Here is a 19,552-nt window from a genome sequence, read left to right as displayed (position 1 = left end):
AAAGGATGACTTGCTTGGGCTGTCCTAACAGGAGGGATTTTTAAGCATAAGTTAATAAAATAATTTTAATGCAACAATGCACAGTTTATGACAGGATGAGAAGCGTCCAGCCAGACACAGTAAATTCCTATTTGAGAAAGCTATTTCCTCCTGTGGTGATAATTTATATTTCTGCAGGATATACTTTATGTATCCTCAAAGTGTAGTGCTGTGGGTAGAAGTAGAGAGGAAATGCCCAAGAGTGGAATATGGATCTTCAAAGGTGTAGCTTCTGTTCTGATCCCTTCTGTTTCTTGGTAAAACCATTAAGCCCCACAATTCAAACGTTAGTGTCAATTCACTCCTTTGCAGCTGTAAATGGTAGGTTTTTGTTCCATTCCCAGAATTATTTGCAGCTAACATTTATATTTAAGAGTTCTGAGTTTTCACTTGTCTGTAACCTGAGCAGTTCTGACTGGTCTTGGAAAATTCTACAACTAATTATGGTTGCAACATAGCATTTCCATCCCTGGGAGTGTCCAAGACCAGGTTGGATGGGATTTGGAGCCATCTGGGATAGTGGAAGGTGTCCCTGCCCATGGCAGGGAATTGGAACTGGATGGTCTTTAAGGTCATTTCCAGCCCAAACCATTCCATCATTTTTGATAAGGCACATCTGCAAAAATCCTGCAACAATAACAATTTAGCACGGTTAAAGTAGAGCCTTATGTTCCCTTACACATGAAGAAACTTAACAGAACATTGCCACTCATTTTTTAATTAGGATATTCCATAGTTTCATTAATCACTGACGGTTGTGGAATGATGAAATTTCTTCCCACACCTGGAAGCTGCAATGAGAAGCCTTCATGCAGTGAACCAGAACATCTTCCTTTGGAAACAGAGGGCTCTGGGGAGAGCTTGACTTGAAGAAACAGCCTGGATTTGGTCAAAAAGCTTGATTAGGAGGAGGTTAGGAGTGTTGTAGGAGTTCTGCATTGTTTGAGCTCCTCTGTACATGGAGGGTTGTGCTCATTTGGTGCTCCCGTCTGCTCTGCAGCCATTAGCTCTGATTGTTACACTGAAAGGAACATAATTAACAGCTGGATGCAAAACAAGTGTGGCAAATTGCTGCAGAAGCAGATCAGGAGCTCTCCTGCCTTGTGTTGTGCACTGTTGTAGCTGTCTCAGAGTGTGACTGGAAAGCTGTGGCTGGCTGGATCCATCTCCTGGGCACTTGGGTGCACTTTGGTCACTGTGGTGCTGCCTCCAGACTGGAGTCTGAGCAGAACGTGGTGACACTGAGTGGTTCTCAGCTTTGGTACACAAAATGCTTCCAAATCGTGTGAACTTCCCTCCTAGGCACTGCTGACAGCCAGATGCTGAGCTGAAATGTGGCAGAGTTTGAAGTGAGAGAGGGGAGAAAGAGGAAGGGGACGCAGAAACTCCAGGCTTTGTGGCTGTGGGAGTGAGAGCACTGTTAGTTACTGTTTAGTTGATAGAAGGAGTCAGCACAAGAGGTGGCACAGAAGCAGAGGGGACATTTGGCTTGGCTGTGCTCTGGCAGGATCTCCAGACAGTGTCACAGCCGTGCAGGTAGGGATCTGATGTTTGCTGCTTGTTCCTGGTGCCACCTGCTACAGATGGCTGCCTGACAGAGCATGAAGATCTGCTTGTCTGAAACCCCTCCCTGAGCTCAGCCCCTTTAAAACTCCAGCCCTGACAGTATTTTTCCCTCCGAAAGGTGAGACCAGGTTGGCAACCCCGTGTTATCCCTTATCCTCACACTGGCTCAATAATCAAACTCAGATGCTGGTTTCATTGTCCCCAGGTCTTTTTCTGGCTCACTGCAGGTCTCTGGTTGCTGATCCAGCACCACACCCTGAAGGGGAGAATTTTTGGCTGCTGTGTGAAACCTGCCTGAATTTTTGAGCGGCTCAGAAATCAGAGCTCCTTAAAAAAATCCTTTCTGGAGCTGCATTTTACCTCATTGAGTTAAAATGAAATTTGTAACAGCATAGTTGCAATCAATAACTCTTGGCCATTTTTCCTTTAAACGGGAGATGAGCAGGAGCCTGGGTAACACAGCTGGGAGTGATGGGGGGCTGCTGCCAGCTGCTCTGCCAGCCTGGTGGTCCAACAAGTGACTGATGTCTTCAACCCAGAATTGTGAAAAGTAGCACTGCAGGAATCAATGAGAATATTATTTTTTTGAGGGAATGAAAGACTCTACAGAGATTCCTATTGATTTTTTTGCCTCTCTAATGACTTGTACTACATGCACAATCGGGCAGCTCATTATTATCAGGGGAGTTGAGGCTGGATTTCTTGATGCTGACAGGTCTGCTCATAGCACACAGAATTATTCTTCTGGGACATGTTGAAGGTATGGATAGAGCTGCCAGCAGAGAGATGCCATTCATCCCTGTGGAGATGGCCATGAAAAAAACAGGGAGGTTGAGTTCAGCACGAGCCGTGCTCTGAAAGATGAAATGGCACCAGGGCTGCCTGCATTGCTTCTGTGAGCTACTCACCGGCTTTGGGGAGCTCTGTGTTCAGGAGGATTTGGGGTGTACAGTTTATCCACTTATATTTGCCCCTTCTTAATCTCATCCTGGAGGTGCTGGCACAGAAATAAAGCAGCTGTGGGAACACTTCACTCTTTGTACACCCCTGTTTCCACATCTGGTTGACCGGAAGATGTGTACCTGCATGTGTTCTGCAGAATAAATAAAACCCTCCTCCAGCCTACCTCATTTCTGAGAGGTTGAGAGGAGTGGGTATCCAATCATCAACTGCAGATCACGCAAGTAACTTCCTATTGTAAATAATAAAAGCCCTACCCTTGTTAAATCTCCCTTCTGCAAATTACACAGCTACTAAAAAAAAAGCTGATAATTGGAATAGCAATAATAGGTTTGGCTTAGTCTTTGGGAGGAAATAGCAATTTCCTGAAGCTGGCAATAAAAATTATAGGGGAGTCCATTGACCCTGCACAGCCATATTTTAAGAGTAGAAACCACTGGCTGCAATGGGATAGAAAATAAACACACCATTTAGAGCTGTCCTGAACTTGGGCAAAATCTGTTGAGGACCAAATAAATAACTCCTTAAGACTTAACCCGTGGTTTCTACCCTGTGTGAAGCAGGTTGCAAACAAGTTCCATGTTCTGCTCTGGGACATGGGGAACTAAAGCTGGAACTGAGGCCGAGGGGAGAGTGGTGATTCCTCGTCTGGTCCATGAAGCAGCAGCAGATAAAATTGCCTGTTCCCAGTCTGAGCTGCCTAAAAATCTCTGCCTATTGTAGGGCAGCCCCCATGGCACTTCTGGGGACAGCAGGTCCCGCTGGGGCTGGCAGGTGGTTCTTCAGGCAAGGCAAGCTCTGTTTGACTGCTGCAAAGTCATAATCAGAGTAAAGGGAAGGGAAAATGGTGGGTGTGAAAACAGATGGATGAAAAAGCTTTGCTGCTTTCATTGTTGTTCGTAGTCTGTAAACAGCAAGCTGTCAGTTTCAAAGAAAAGGGGGAAAAAAAAAGATCATGTGGCTTTTTAGGTTGTGAAGATGCAGCTGTCACATAAACATATGTCCTGCTGCCCTCATAGCCCTTTTCTGCAGAAAATTGTTCCCATCCAAACACTGAAGAGACAGAGGCAGAACTCATTTTATCATCCATTTCACTTGAGTGAAATGTGCATTTAGGAGCCTCGGTAATTAGTAGACAGCAGCAGCTCCTTTGCTTCTAAAATGAAAGAATAAAGCTATATTAAAAGAATATTTTAACAAGCCCTGGAAATCCAGGGGGATGCTAAAGCAGGCTCACGGTGTGCAGTTTCCAGGCTGTGGGCAGGATGGTGTGGGCAGAGAGGGCTTGCCCAGCTCCCCAGCCCTGCTCTCTGCAGAGGGTCCCTGATGGTGGGTGCAGGTCCTTCCTCAGGAGCACCCTGAAACACAGTGTCCTCTGTGCCCGTGCTGTGTGCACCTAATCTTTTATCCATTGGGAAATAAGTTCCAGAAAGCAAATTTCCATCCATATGTTGATGGGCTTATTCTGCAGTGAGCTTTCAGGGTATGGAGCATGTTGGAAAGTGGATGTAGTCATGGAGTGTTTTCCTGTTCCAGGATCTCATTTAAAATGTGCCTACGTTGTTCCATTACTGCTTGGCTATAAAATGTCTGCCTTAACCTGGCAGTGATACAGAGCTGAAGCAGTACTGGCACCTTAATTTAATTTATTCCTGTAAGTTCAGCCATTACATGAAACAGATATGCAGAATATGTTGGCTCTCTGGGTATCTTTAAGACTGTTGTAGATATATAAGACTTACTAAAAGTTCTGTGATATCATAAAATGGGAAATAAGTATTACAGCATTGGAAAGAATATTCAGAAATGACACAGAGACTGCATTTTGGGAAATTTTTTTTTTCCTAAAATTTCTATTACTATCTCTTATTTTGCCATTGCTTGCCTAAGCAAGCTGGATGGATCATTGATAATTACCAGTGTTGTTTATTCCTGCTTTGCTGGTGGCTAAAGAGAAGTACTGGTGATAGGACAAGAAGTAGTGTGTGCAAATTGAAAGATGGGAAATGTAGCTTAGGGAAAAAAAATAAGAATAAAAGCATTGTCACTGCCTATGGCACTTTAAGGTTCATTCCAACCCATTAACATTCTATGATCTTTACTGTGTACAGGAAAGTGCCTTGAAGAAAAAGTAATATTTTTCAGAAAATGAACATGATTGTGGGAAAGTGGGTTTAGTGATTTTTGGGAGGATGGTTGGGTTGGTTGGTTTTTTGGGTTTTTTTGTGGGGTTTTTTTGTTGTTTTTTGAGTTTTTTGGGTTTTTGGGTTTGTTTTTTTTTTTTGTTGTTGTTGTTGTTGTTTTGGGTTTGGGTTTTTTTTGGAGGGGGGAAATGTTTTTATTTTGTTTCTCCTTAAAAAGATTCATACAAACTTACAATTCTCAGTATCAACCAAAGAAAAATAGAATAAATTGAAAGGGATCTCATTTTTATGAGAAACCAAAGAGATGAGCAGTGCAAAGTAAAGGAATAATCAGCCTTAATCCAGAATATGGACTAAATTCAAGTCTACACTAGCACTGCTGGGAGCTGGGAGCTGGTGTCTGTGCAGATTCTTTTATGTTTTCCTCCCCAGAAGATGAAATTTGAAATGAAGTTCTGAAGTCCACGTCTTGTTCCTGTAGCTGTTGCTTTTGGCAGTGCCAGTTCTCCTAAGAGCTGTGGTTGTGCTCAGTGCAGCCATCAGTGGATGCAGATGCAAACAGAACAAATTCTGTCCTCCCAAATCTCCCCATGGGAGGGTCTCATGCAGGAATACACATTTGTTCAAATGAGATCATTCTAGATTCTTCGTTTCCAGCACTGACTAATTTCTCCAGCTTTCTGTTACATTCTGAAGCCAGCAGAAAGCAACAAATACACAAGAATATTTTCCTAGACAAAATATGAACAAGTGCCCACCTACTTGTAGACTGCAAAAATCCTGCCTCTTAATTTTTTATTTTACTCATAATTGCTGGTTTTGCAGCTCACCTTGTTGATCACAAACTACAACAGGACCTCTCTGTCTTCTGGTTCCCAGCACTATGTGCAGAGGCAGCTCTGAAAACAAAGCTGTGTTTTCCTGCTCCATACATCCCAAGCAGCAACAGAGACTTTGGATTTCCAGAATAACTGGCAATTCAAACCTGAATTGTCCATGAGACAGAGGGGAGTGGGGAGCTCTGTGTGCAGCTGTGGTCACTTTGCAGTGCCAGTGTTGGTGCAGGTTATGCAGGGGGGCTGATTTTTGAGGGGCAGAGGGGTGTAAGCAAAGAAAGCAAAGAGATGTGTCTGGTTAGGTGGGATGAACAGAGTTTCAGTCCCAATCTGGACTGGGAAATAGAAATGGAGCCAGGAATTCCTTAAGAGAGTTTGAAGGCAAGGCCAACGGGATGGTTTGTCCTTCTGGGTATCTCCTTGATCTTAAGCTGCACACAGTGTGGCTTGTATCCAGATTGTGTGGGCAGAAAGGGATCAGAGGGAATTGCTCCAATGATTCCCAGTGTTACCCAGCAGACATCCTGCAATCATCCCCCTCCTACGTGCAACAAAAGCGTGAGGAGAAAGGCACAGTGGGGCTGTGTGTGTCTGCTCCAGCCAAGGAGGATTTGTCACAGATGGAGCAATTTTCTCCAAGAGCAAATTCAGATTTGCACAAGGTTTGTCCAGTCGATTGAGGACGGAAGGACGCGCTCAGCAGTGCTTTGCTGGGCTGCTCTTTCCAGAGCACAGACAGCATCCATATTAATGGAGCATTGTTAGCACAGTAATTTATGCTGGATTCATTACACCTGAGACGTGTAGAGGCATAAAGTGCTCTGCAAGCCTTTCAGCAGATTAGTGCCTGACAGAGGCAGCTCTTTAACCAAGCAGCACATTCCCTTTTGGATGGCAATCACAGGCTGGACAGCAGCAACCCCTGCCAGGAAGGGCTGTGCCGTGAGGAGCTGGGGACTCCACAGAGGTTGTGTTTGCAGCAGAGGTGGCCTGAGAAAGCTGAGTTTGAGCTGTTTATGAAGCCAAACACAACATTCGGATCCAAATCCCATTCCTGCAGCTCTGCAGGCTCCAGGGTGATTGAAGACAAAGCGCTGGGTTGTGTCCCAGCTCTGCAATGAGGAGCTGCAGTGCTGAGGGTTGTTAGAACAGCTCGTTTGGCAGAGGCAGCAGCACAGAATGTTGGTCTGCTCCACATCCATCAGAGAGCTGAAATATTCAAATGACTTCTTCGGTGTCTGTTTGCCATGTGTTTAAATAAATACCCAATTTGCAAAATTTGCAGTAATGGTGCATGAAAATGAGATGTACAGTGGCCTGTACTTTTGACCCAAGGCTTGTCAGTCTATTACAGAGCAGGCCATTTAACTGGGAAATTCTATTAGCTAATCAGACACTTACGTGGGACCCATCACTCACACATGGAGCGTGGAGAAATGTGCTGTCACTCCCAACTTTTCAATACTTAAAGAGAACCAACTGCAAGCAAGTCCAGTAGTATGGAGTGTTTTATGCAACAAAAACTGTTGGTGGTATTTTCAAAGATGAAGTGCAAGAAAAGATATATGTATTTTTAGTGGCTTTTTAAAGGAATGTGTGTTTACTGTAGATGGGCAAATTACACACTATGATGTTTTCCTATATATTTTTCTTGTGTTTTTTTATTTTTCAGGAAACAAAAATCAACTGTGTCCGGCTGGCAACAAAAGGTATGTGGGTCTCTCTTTCCTGCAAAACACAATACCAGAAATGTAAAAACTGCAGTGGTGGCACAACTTGATTACAGTTCCTAGCCAAAGAACCAGCCTCTTTATTTCCTCTTTTATTTTATTTTTTTAAAAAGGAAGATTGCCAAGGCAGAACAACCATTTCTAGGACCACTCCACTGTATTTGTGGCCTCTGTTATTTTTTTAATGCAGGGTATAATTCTCTGTGGTTCCTCCTTCCCCTCGTTCTGTTGACAGCTTTTCTGTCCTGAGGACTGTTCTTGCTGTTGGCAGAACATCACTGAAAAAGTGACATTAACTTCCCATTCAATTTGTTCTCTCCACAACTGTACAAAGTAGATAAGAGGAGATCTTGTGTAAGCCTAACCTTGTACACAGCGGGGCACAATTCTTACATCATGCCATTTTCATGGTATAATTGAACAAACTAGGAGAAAGTATTCCTGATTTTCACTGTGGTAAGCTCAGAGGAGACCGAGCTGACAGGTCACACAGAGCAAACCCAAGAAAACAGCCCCAGGTTGGTTCAAGGTGTAGCTCTTAAGGGACCAACAGTGACAATGTCTGAGCTCCTTAGAGTTTACACCTGCTTTTAACAACTCTTCTAAAGATTTCTAAATCACCCCATGGGCTATTTTTCCAGAAAATATGTCAGACACTAATTTATTTGTAACACAGAGTAGCTGTAAAAGGATTTTCCCCTCACATGTTGTAGTCAGCCAAGGAGCTGCAGGGAAATGCTGGGGTGTTGCCATGGGCTGTGCTACAGATGACTCTCCATTCCCAAACTTAGCTTTGCCAGCTTGTGCTCTTGCTGCTTTGCTGGAATGTGAAATACCTGCATGGCTGCCTGTGGAGCCTTTGAGAGTTCACCCAAATTGGCAGGAATTCAGAAATGCTTTGAGGCACCATCCCATTTTTTCCATTATTTTCCGTCTATTTTGACTTGTGGCAGAAGTTAATGACTTAAAGGATCTTTCTCCTGATCCCTTCTGCATCTGCACTTGCAGAGGAGTTGGGAGGGCTCAAAGAAACCCCATTAGCCACTGGAGAGCATTTTCTATCTCCCTGTGGAGACATCCCCAGGGTGTCAGAGCCAGCCAGGCACTGGGGTGGCAGTGACTGCGGCTCCCACCTGTGCAGGGGCTTTCCCTGCTCAGACTCACTGATGCAGACTGCTGGGGCTGTAAGCAGTTGTGTCACCACTGAAAGCTGAGGAGGAGCAGCCATTTCTCCCATTTCTCCTTCTCATCTGTGGCTCTGGTGCTCCTCATACCCTCTTGTTCCTTTCCTGTTTAAAAATTCCTTGTAAAATCTTTATTTAATTCATTCTCCTGGTTACAAACATTCTATGTGTCTAAGTCTGTGTGTCTCCTTCCTCTCAGTTCTCTCAGCTTGTAGTAATGTGATCATTTCAAATATCTGATTTTGGCTTTCTAGTGGTAGAAAGAGCAAGAGCAGGACTGGGTGAAATGAATCTCCACAGGCTTTTCCAACAGCACAGTCTCTTCGTGAGCTCAGAGATACTGAATTAATTTTTTGAAACCTGTAGTTCCATTTCAGTTGTTCATTTTTCTGGAACTGATGGAAGAATGTTGTCATGCTAACAGGAAAGATATTTGCTCGATGAGTATCCAAAATAAAATAACTTACACAGCTTGAAAAATCCCATTCTGATACAACCTTTTGTTTGCAGTTTCTGATTTGGGTACCTTAGCAAAGTGGCCCATAAGTGTTTGACCTTCAGCTGACTTCTGCAAACTGAGATAATTTCCATTAACCATGTTAGGTCACAAGGAAGAGTCACTGAGCCACCCAGGCATTGAGCACCCTCCTTCTGTTGGTTCTGAGTGTCATCTCTTTTTAAAAAAGAATCTCTTGCTAGGATTAATTTAATAAGAGATACAAAAGACATGGGTAGAGCCTGAGGATGTCTAGAACCACTGCTTTTTGGTGATCTTATTCTTTAGGGTTTTTTCCTTTATTGACTTGAATGGAAAAGGACAAGAAATGATGGTAGTTCTAGTGTTTATTCTCGCTGTCTCAATTCATATCACTTTTGATTTATTTCACTTTTGGTTCATATCACTTTTGATTTATAGGTAGATATCTTATTCCTCTGTGCGGAGTGCAGAAGCCTCTGTGGAAATTCTTTTCCTCTTGCCCTGGCTCTGAAGTGCAGTGCTGTAATTCCCAGTGCCTGGCCCTGAGCAGGGAGCTGGGATACCCCAGCTGTGGCTCCTCTGGGGCAGGTTTGGCTCTCCAGAGGAGCAGGGCTGGTGCAGCTCACAGGCAAAGGAGCACCACGAGCTGAGGTGTTGGCAACATCACAGGACCTGCCACACCTACAGCTGAACAAAGTGGTGCTGTGGGCTTTCCCACAGTTTCAGGTTTCCATATGTCCTGAGGCTGCATTCCCACCATACATTAATTCCATAGGAATAATGGGACCAGCCCCTGGAGAGGGGTGCTGTACCTGCCCTCTCTGCAGTGGGGAATGCACAGAGACACTCACAAAATTGTGATTACACCATGTCCTGATCAAAGGCTGGTAGCTGGGATGTTCTAGATAAGCTCCTGTGTCTGTGCTGTCTTCTGTCTGCTCATTATATTGATTATCCTTAATTAAATTGCTCTGTATTCCCCTTTATTTGCATTGGTGTTTTTCTGAGGATAGAATGAGCAAACCCAAAGTCTGCCTTGAACAGAATCTCAGAGCTGCCAGTGAGGATGCCACTGTGATGTGGTAGGAATCAGGGGAAAAAAAAACCCTTTTTTTGGAGTCAGAAACAATGTCAGCATTAAAAGCTCTGCTTGAGTTGGTACCAGAGGAAAAAAGAAATTGATGTAAGAAAATAAATACACACTACTGGTGCCAGACTAAATGTTCATTTTGGAATAGAAGCCTAATTTTCCCATTCCTAGACATTTGTCACTGCAGCAGCTCCATTAGCACCAGTGAAATGAGTTCTGATTTACACCAGTGACAGGAAGATTAGGATCGAGGCGTGTTTAAGCAAGGCAAGAATTCTCTTGAAGTACTGGATTAACAAGGGCACTAAACGTGAGTGTGGGAGTAATTAGGCAGTGAAATGTGTTAGGCATGTGTTACTGGGGGACTGTAACACATCCTGGGTGTTGCTGCAAGGCACCTGCTCCGAAGCTGAGTCTTTAATTACTCGAGAGACAAACGGGGCTGTTCCACCGCCTCTCCTCCAGCTGGCTGCCAGGGAGTTTGCTCTCCGAGTGCCATTGCCCCAACACCAAGAAAAGCAAAGCAGAGCACTCTTTAAAGGTGGTTTAATCCACTAAAAAAAAAAAAAAAAAAAAAAAAAAAAAATTTTTGGAGCTTTCCCAGCTTTCTTCCCTCCTCTTTAGCCAGAAATAGGCTGCTCAGATGAGCCCTTTTCGGTTCAGCCCAGCTCCATGCAGGAGCTGCTTCCCAGCTCCCTGGTGGTTCTCTCTCTTTGTGGTTCTGTGTGCTGCTCCTGCTTAGATTAACTTGGTTCTTGTGGTGGCAAGAAAAAGCTCTCAGATCCTTTTCTACTGATTAGGATATTAAATATTGGGAGGAGGGGGTGGCATCAGCATTTCAGAGCAGCAGGTTCTCCAAAGCAGAGCCAGCAGGTTCCCAGCTGGGCCAGCACAGCCCCTGAGCTCATTTCACTCCATCCAGTGCCAAGGGCTGGCTGCTGCCTTTGGGAAGGGCCAGTGGCAGGGACTCACCACCAGCCCCTGCTGGGGTCACCTTGGATGATCCATCAAAGCTCCCTGCGTTCGTCCACTCTGTGTAGCCATCCCACACTCTGCCAGCATGTTAAATATTATGAACCTTTTGTATCTACGTATGTTATTTATTTTCAGATTCATTGGTCTCAGATCTCTTGCCACTTCCCTCCTCACATGGGCTATTCTCTTGGTTTGTTTTTTTGTTTTTTTTTCTTGAATTACTGGACTAATGTTATCTTTCACAGCATTAGGCAATTGGATGCACCTCATTAACATAAAACAGTATTTAAAAATGTTTATAATTAAACCCCAATTTACCAGCTCTCTGCCACACAATTTTCATTCAGATGGGTTATTTATAGGTTTGCCATTTGGTTTCCTTGACAGCATTTGTTTTAATATGTCCCATTCTTTCTGAATTAACTGACTTGTTCTTCCTGTCTTAAAGCAACATATTTATATAGACACTTTATTAGAGAAAATTGCAACCTCTTACCAAGAGAGAGCGATTACCTCTTGTATTACTAAAGTGCATTAAATTAATTTCACAGTGTAATTGAAACCAAGGCAGAGGGCTCATTAAAGGTTCCTTATCTCCCAATACTCATTTCTTCTTTCCTTAAAATGTGACTTCTTGCAAATGAAAGAATGGAACTATAATAACCATTATGAGGTACATTTTTATTTTTTTTTCTTTTTTTTTGTCTCGTGCATGCTGCCTGGGAACCATTTTGCTTGTTCTTAGCAGTGATAGGTAGACAACAGGCAACCACGCGAAACCCGCCCAGCCTCTTGAGCACAGGTGATTATCAGTTCAGAAAAAGGAAAACTGGTCAAACTTCCAGAGGTCTGAGCAGCTTCATGACTTCTTGCTTAATACTTGTTTTGCATGAGAAATTACTTTTACAATTGCTCCAACTACAGAATACAGGAGGGCAGTGCTTTCATGGCACTCCTTCAGTGCTGAGGTGGAGATCTGCTCGTGCTGAGGGTCAGCTGAGAGCTCAACACCTCTTAAATCTTCACAGCAACACCTGAGGGGGATGGAAGAGCCCCATGGACCCCCCTGCACAGGCTGAGGGACCCCTGAGCATTCATGGAGCTGAGCTTCATTTCCAATTAAAGGAGCTGTGCCATTTTCTGGGGCTGATTATTGTGCTTATTCATAGACAGCTGAGGTCTGCTGTCGGAGAAATGGTGGCAAGAAAAGGAAAATGTGATTCTGAAAGCCCCTCTGTAGAGGAGCAGAGGAACTATAGAGACTGTAGTTTCTATAGAAACTTCTGCTGGAGCCAGAGATGCTGCAGAATTGAGCCTCAGCAGCACCAAGTCACTCACAGTGGGGAGGTTCAGAACCTCTCAAGAGTTTTGTAGTTTCCATCAGAAGGAAGTCTGTGTGGCATAAAATTACCCCATCATATGTAACACTGGGACTAGGATCATCATTAACTCCAGAAAATTTAGATATGGAGAGGAGATCCCATCAGTTTGTGGAATTAGGTTCTTCTGCTTCAGCCTGATGTGCACAGATTGAGTGGCTGGGATGTGGCAGCATTACATGGGATTAATGAGAAAGGAGGGCTTTTTCAGTTTTTAGATAGATTACATTTCTCTAGGAATGCTCCCCTCCCAGTGCTACATTCCTGCCTAGCTATGACCTCCTCACCCAACAATTATTTCAATTGCACATCAGCTGTGATGGTACAGGGGTAAAAAGGTGCTGGGATTACTGGGAAATTCGAATGCATTGGAAATAAAGGTCCTGATTTTTGGCTGTACATCAGCATGGAAAGAAGGAAACTTACTGAGAAAATGTTGAAATCTCAGTAAAGAACCTGTGTCTGAAATGTGACCAGGGAAATCTTGGGCTGGAGGGGGAGACTGCAAAAAAATCAGTGGAAAATGAGGAAGGAAAAAGTTCCTGCTGTTCCCACACAATTTTGCTGCATGTGAAAACTGTTGATTTAATAACTCCTGCTCCCTCAAATCCATTGAAGAGGCTTCTTTTGTTTCCTAAAACACATTCTGGTTTTGTAGACAGATAATGTATTTTTTAAACAGATCTAATGCCACTTCAAATCTGTTTGTTGCTGCATTTTGTCTTCTGATATACTAGAATATTATTCCTTTGACAGGTTTATTCTGTTTGGTGCTATTTATTTCAGAGGAGTTTATCACATTTTTTAAGTTGAATGCGTGAAAGTGGTTGGTCCCCCTGAACAAATTTCTGCCTTCTAAAAGTTAATTTTTTAGCAGAAGTTCAGTGCATCACAATCCCTTTAGAGGCTTTCTTTTCCCAGAGCACAGATTGGAATTAGTGCAGAACCTGGTGCAGAAGGGGATGAGGCCAGGAGTGAACTGAATTTGGTGTTTCCAGCCCAGTGTCCAGAGGTCATTGTCTACTCCAGAGCTCAGCTGCATTGCCAGACCCTAATCTTGGGCTCTCCAATTAAAATAGGCAGCTGGAGGAAAGGGGAGAAGAAGCAGAGTGTTAAAGATAAAATTTGGGATCATTTAGCAAGAGGAGACTGTGAAAATATCACCTTTTTAATTCAAAGCTCCCACTGCAAGGACACAAGTAGCTTCAGCATAGAAAGTCTTTGGAGGAACGAAAATAAAAAAAAGCTGTGTGAGCCAAGGCCTCCAGGAACCAAAGCAGGCAAGGATTTACCTGGAGCAGTGTGGAAATTCTCGTCCCTTTTCAAGTCCCAGCTGGTGGGAAGGATGCTCTTGGCTGTGTGCTGTGGCTGCACTGAGCCAGTGGTCATTCACCTGTGTTTGCAGATAAATTGGCAGCCAGATAAAGAAAAGTCAGTAGTTGGACATGAAAGCCACAAGTGAAGGTCAAATTAAGAAAAGGTTTCCTTTGGCTTTGTTTTACCTAGTTTGAATGTAGGGAGCATTGGAGGATTCCTCACTTATGAAATCTAGGGGCTTGGTTTTCATCTCTTCTGCTGGAAAGTTTGCAGGAATTGCTCTTTGGATGTCCCCTGGAGCCTCTCCTGCCCAGGGGCTGAGGAGGGGGAAGGCAGGAGGGGACTCTCATGCTTTAGAGGACATTGGGGTTTTGTGTTCCTGACCTTCAGCCCCTCACACCAACTCATTTGGGTGATCAGGATTTTGTCTCAATTCCTGATACCCACAGATCCTTTCTAAGGTGTCTCAGCCATTGGGCAGGTACTGCAGATCACTTAAAATTATTTTCATAGATAGATTGTTATTGTCAGTGAGAGGAATGACAGATTTGTCCTCACAAACAAGCTGTGGGTCTGCTGGTGGATAAAACCAGCATGAAACAATGGGAAGGAATTCCACTGATTGATGAATGGGAAAAAAAAAGATATTTGCCTTTACAAACAAACTGTAGGTTTGCTGATAAATGAAACTGGATATTGAAAGATGAAAGAAACAATGGGGAAAATCCTAAATTCCATAAGAATTAACGATTAAAAAGGGGGGTTATACATTAGAGGGAAATCTTTGTTCTGGGAAGTCTGTACCTCTCAAGTACCTCAGCCACTGGGAAAGAGAGAGACCCCAGGGGAATGTCCCATGGCCTCTCCCTTTATTCAAATAAAGTAAAAGGACTCCTCCTTTTTGGACATAACCTCTGATGTGTGTGGATTAATTTCCCTGACATCAGTGTCCTTTAACAACACTTCCAAAGACATGGCAGACCCAGAACTGTTACGAATACATGATGCCTGTTTCCTTAAATAGAGTTTTTGATAAGTTAGTATTCAGAAACAGGTTTGATATTAACAAGTTTCTGAGCTTCTTCCAGGAGCTGGGCATTAAAAACTATATGGTTGCATTAGGATATAAATGACAAGGTAGGTGTGAGACTGCTTTGTAGTGTTATTGTAGAGGAAAAGGGAAATCTTCATTCCAGTCTTGCCTGAAAATGCTGCTTCAACTTGGCAGAGCACAGGCAGAGTCCTGGTGTTCATGCAGCACACGTAGAGAGTGTGTACACAAGACTCCTGAGGCTGCCCTGCTGACTCCCTTTTGCTGGAAGAGAGATTCCTCCTCTCCCTGCTGCTCCCCCAGCTCGGGGTGAAGCCTCTCAGGGCAGGTTTTTGTAGGTCACCCTGGTACCTGAGGCACCTTGGTCCAGTTGGGCTCAAAAGGTGACTTTATTTCAGTGTTCACTTTCTGCCCACCCCTGGGCTTTGCTCACTGGTTTTGCAGCTTCTGCAGCTGCTCTGGGTGTGGATTTTTCATAACAATCATGATGAGAGCAGGGTACTTATAAGGGGCTGACTGGGGGAAAAGTCAGTAATTGTGGTGAATCTGTTATATATCCATGACATTGTCAGGCACTGAGAAGTTTTTGCCTGTTATCAGTCAAAAGGTTGATCTCCCTGTGTCTAAGACTTGACAAAAATCAAGTCACATTGGTAAATTTGAACTTGTCATATTGGTAATTGTACTTGTTTTCCATTTCTATACATTTGAGCTAGTTTTTAAATACAGTTCTGCAAAAGTGAAGAGTTAGAAATATGCTCTTACCCCCTGAGCCATCACATCATTTGTTGGCATCACAGAGCTGTCTCTAGCTGAGCTCTTCTTTCAGGGAAATTTTATAACCTTTCTTATTCTGGGGGACTGTATATCTGATTTTAGCACAAATTAAGGGCTTCTGTTCTGAAAAGAGAGGAAGAAAAAACACGAGGGAAAAAGAATAGCCTTTGTGCCGGATTTGTCTGGAATCTCCAGAATCAATTATTCACTTACAGCTATTTTTTAATTCTCATTCAGCTTAGCAATGCTGATCTTGATGCCTCACTGTGTGTTTACCCTCATCTTCCTACAGATTCCACCTGTAAGCCTGAAAATCCCTCATACAAATTCTGGTCTGTCCTTCTCTCCAGGACTGCTTTGTTTTGCTGCTCTCTCTGCTGAGAATATGGTTGAAAGCTTTTGGCTCTCATCATTCTGTCAATTCCTTTTGAGCTTTGCTAAAGAAATGAGTGTGTCTCATTATAGTCTTAATCCTGTGCTGTTTGCAGTTTTCAATAACTGGAGGTGGAAAACTGGTGTAGTGATGTTGTGTGTGGTGATCCTCTTTGTGATATTCATTTTCTAATGAATTGAAACAGAGAAATAGCCAAAGAGGAACCTGCCTCTTAGATGTGATGAGCTGTTCCACTCTGTTGGCTTATGGTACATGGAGGCATGAGCATCATGCACAGATTTTTAGTGCTAATGCACTGCTGGAGGGTGTGGGCAGCACCCTGGGCTGGTGCTGAGTGTTTCCACATCAGGATGTAAAAAGGTGCCTTTCCACCTTTATCTCAGTGTTATCATTCCTGGAGGTACCTGTCTGCCCTTGTGTTTGCACTCCAGACTGTGTTTCAGATATAGATATTATCAGGAACCGAAAAGATGAGGGAAAACATTCCTGCATGCAGAGTTGCTTTAATAATTTGTAGGCCACTCACATAGAAAGCATCATAAAAAAATAAATAAAGGAAATCGTGTTTACAAGTGATTTGAGAATAGCTGTCTTTTGAATACAAGCCTCTAGGTCTATTAGGAGATTTTACATTCAGCCCACTGCCTGGCCATTATGTGCTGCAAAGAAATGACTCTGATTGTGCAGATCATTTCAACGCATAATGACTGGGAGCCTGGTATTTTTCATTAATTTTTCTGGGTTAAATAATGTTCTGAAGTAATTTTTCTGATTGTTTTTTGTTCCAAGAGTGGATTTCTCTCTGAAGAAGCTGTGTTCTTAGGTGTTAACAATTTTAAAACCAAACCTCATCGTTGCCAGACTTGGCCCCTTGCTGGGTGTTTCCTGTCACCTAGAGGCAGCTGAACCTCCCATTTCTTGTGTTGCTTCTCTTATTTTGTCCCTCTCTCCTTCACACTTGCATTGCCCTTTTCTGGACTCTGAATATTTGACCCAGCTGTCCTTAGAATAGTTTTATTTCACTTCTTTTCTTCTCCTTGGGATGCTTCTCTCTCCTCCAGTGTCTTGGCTACTGGTGATTATGATGCCACTTCCATTGAGGACTTTGTGCCTCACCAGCTGGAAATCTCACATAAATACCTGGCCTCTTCTCCTGGTTATGGCTCTCTTGAATTCTTTTTCCTGGCAGTGTCATTTTTTTAAAATGCAATATTGTAATTGCTGCCTAAAGTAAAGAATGTTTCAAATTGCAGTTCGTGAAATAGGTTTTATGGAAGAAACTTGTATTATCAGCCCTGCTTAGTTACATGCACTCAGTAATCATTCTTTCCTGGATGTTTTTCAGAGTGCCACCTCCACAGAGGAGGTTGCTTTATATTTTGTGGCTTATTTTCAAATAATATACCTGTGCAGAAATTGCTGGGAGAGAGATTGCCATGGTATCTTTCCCTTAGATGCCACTGCTGGTTTTCCCCCAGAGGTGCTGGCACTGCCCAGGCTCCCCAGGGATGGGCACATCCCCAAACCTGCCAGAGCTCCAGGAGCGTTGGGACAGCGCTGCCAGGGGTGCCCAGGGGGTTCTTGGGTGTCTCTGCAGGGCCAGGAGCTGGGTTTGAGGATCCTGATGTGTCCCTTCCAGCTCAGCCTATTCTGTGATTCTATGAATCAACAACAGCATGGCCAGATTAGACCTTAATTAAAATCTTAATTAAAACCATCAGTGTGTGATGATCCATAAACCTGACTTCTCATGGGCTGATGAGCTGGACAGCTCTGGGAAATTGGCCATGTGCTCCTGCCCTGCTCTCTTTGCATCTCTGTAGCATCACCAGAACTGTGTCTCCCATGAATGTGCTCCCTGTGCTGTCTTCTTGCTCCCTGCAAGATGCTGGATCTGGGAACTTTGGAAGCGATTGAGGAGAAACAAAGTCAATTGGGTTGCTAGGAAAGAACTAAAACATTGAAATAGTTCTGGCTGACCAGTGGAGTGCTGGTGAATATCAGTGCCTGAGTCAGGCCACTGCTCTGGCTCCTGGGATGGTGCATTTTGTGCACCACAGAAATGAGTATCTCTGAGAGCAGTGGCCTGGGAGAGTAGATAAGGCACAGACAGGGAATCAGGGGACCTACAGTCTTCACTCTACTGGCACTGCATGCTATCATTTGCCTTTCTTATTAAGAAAGCACGCTTAGGGCAGAAAATTGTCCTAGTTTGTGTTAGTGCAGAGTAATGGGGTCCTGACCTCTGTGGGGGCTTTGGGTGCCACTGAAATACACACAGTAATAACAGTGGTGACCTGCTCTGTGTCTTACTATTCCAGCATCCAGCTCTTGTTACAAGGAACAAATCATTCCAGGAAATGTGGTGGAAGTAGCCACTAGAAAATACAGTTATCATTTGTTTTCATTCCTTTTTAATGCGAGCAATATATAAACATGTTTTTTCAGAAAGAAAAGGGTTGCCCCTCAAGTACATTAGTGCAGGGAGATTTGCAAGTGTGTTTTTTGTAGGAAATGGCCATCTGAGCAGTTTTTATGGGCTGCTGTGCTCAGAGGATTTCAGATCTTGCCTCTCTGTAAAGCAGAGAAGCAAGAGTGAATTCTAAACCAGCGTTTCTGTCAGGAGCAGCAGAAGTCATGTCCTGTGAGAAACAGCTCACAGAGCTTCTCCTGCCAGGACATGAAGGTTCTTACCTACAGCTGGTGCTGGGCAGGTGGGAAACCAGAGCAGCCAGAGGAGATTGAGACATCTGCATGGAAAATATGCCAGAACAGCAGGAAAACAATGGACTTTTGCAGTAATGCTTCATTGCAAGGCTTTGAGAATCCCAGAGCCAGGAATTTGCTGACACTGTCAGATTCTCCATTCTTAGGCACTATTTGCTGAGACAACTCACAAATGGTTGGGCTGGTAGCCTAAAGGAGTTGCTGGCCTTTGCCAAGAGAGATAGAGTTGCCCAGAAGATTGGAGTGAACCTGTCACCACGGTGTGGAGGTGTCAGGATGGTAATGAGCCTTTCTTCTCCTCCTGGAACTGCAGGAGCCTGCAGTGGGGTGGGGAATATCAGACAAAAACACTCTGACCACACATTGCCTGGAGTAACGAGCAGCAGCCTGGCAAAATCAAACCAGTCTGGTGGGTCAGAAGATGGAGTTGACAGCATATTCTTATTTCTTCTAACACAGCTCACACTTCATGAGGGTATTCAGATAGTACAAAAATGAGGGACGTCTGACTGTGCTGTTTTTAGTAGAAAACCATTCTCCAACACCTATTATTTAGGGTCATAAGAGTAACTGCAGCTCAGCTGAAGGATAATTTTGAGTACTTCTGACTTTCACTTCAAATAAATAGAGTTTTAGCCATTTTCCAGGCAAAATTGTATCTTTTTCATTGCCTTTGTTGTGTGACAGTGTGGGGATTGCCTGTCTGATGGTGTATAGCTCACCTCTTCCACACATTTACTGCAGGATTGTGGGAGAGCTTGTCAAATAAAGATGGAAATATGCAACTGATACGTTCTTTTATTTTCATGCTCAGGAGTCCCATTAATGCACTTCAGACCTGTGAGCAAAGAAGTTATCAGTGAACTCTTAAACTGAATGGGCAAATTGGTGAATGCAGCAGAATA

At 43.7% G+C, this 19,552-nt stretch overlaps 1 protein-coding gene across 5 annotated transcripts in view; it reads left to right on the top strand.

The window, feature by feature from the left end:
- PTPRT (protein tyrosine phosphatase receptor type T) overlaps positions 1–19,552 on the top strand; it is a 465,371-nt gene that overhangs the window by 367,630 nt on the left and 78,189 nt on the right. For all 5 annotated transcript variants that reach the window (XM_021535473.3, XM_021535470.3, XM_021535472.3 and 2 more), the window contains exon 13: positions 7,218–7,254. In XM_021535473.3, the coding sequence (XP_021391148.1) occupies positions 7,218–7,254 (37 nt within the window). The remainder of the gene's footprint in view (positions 1–7,217; positions 7,255–19,552) is intronic.

Source organism: Lonchura striata, chromosome 17, assembly GCF_046129695.1.
Source record: "Lonchura striata isolate bLonStr1 chromosome 17, bLonStr1.mat, whole genome shotgun sequence".
Lineage (NCBI taxonomy): Eukaryota > Metazoa > Chordata > Aves > Passeriformes > Estrildidae > Lonchura > Lonchura striata.
The sequence above is the reverse complement of the archived record's forward strand: the minus strand, read 5'-3'. Positions and strand labels throughout refer to the sequence as shown.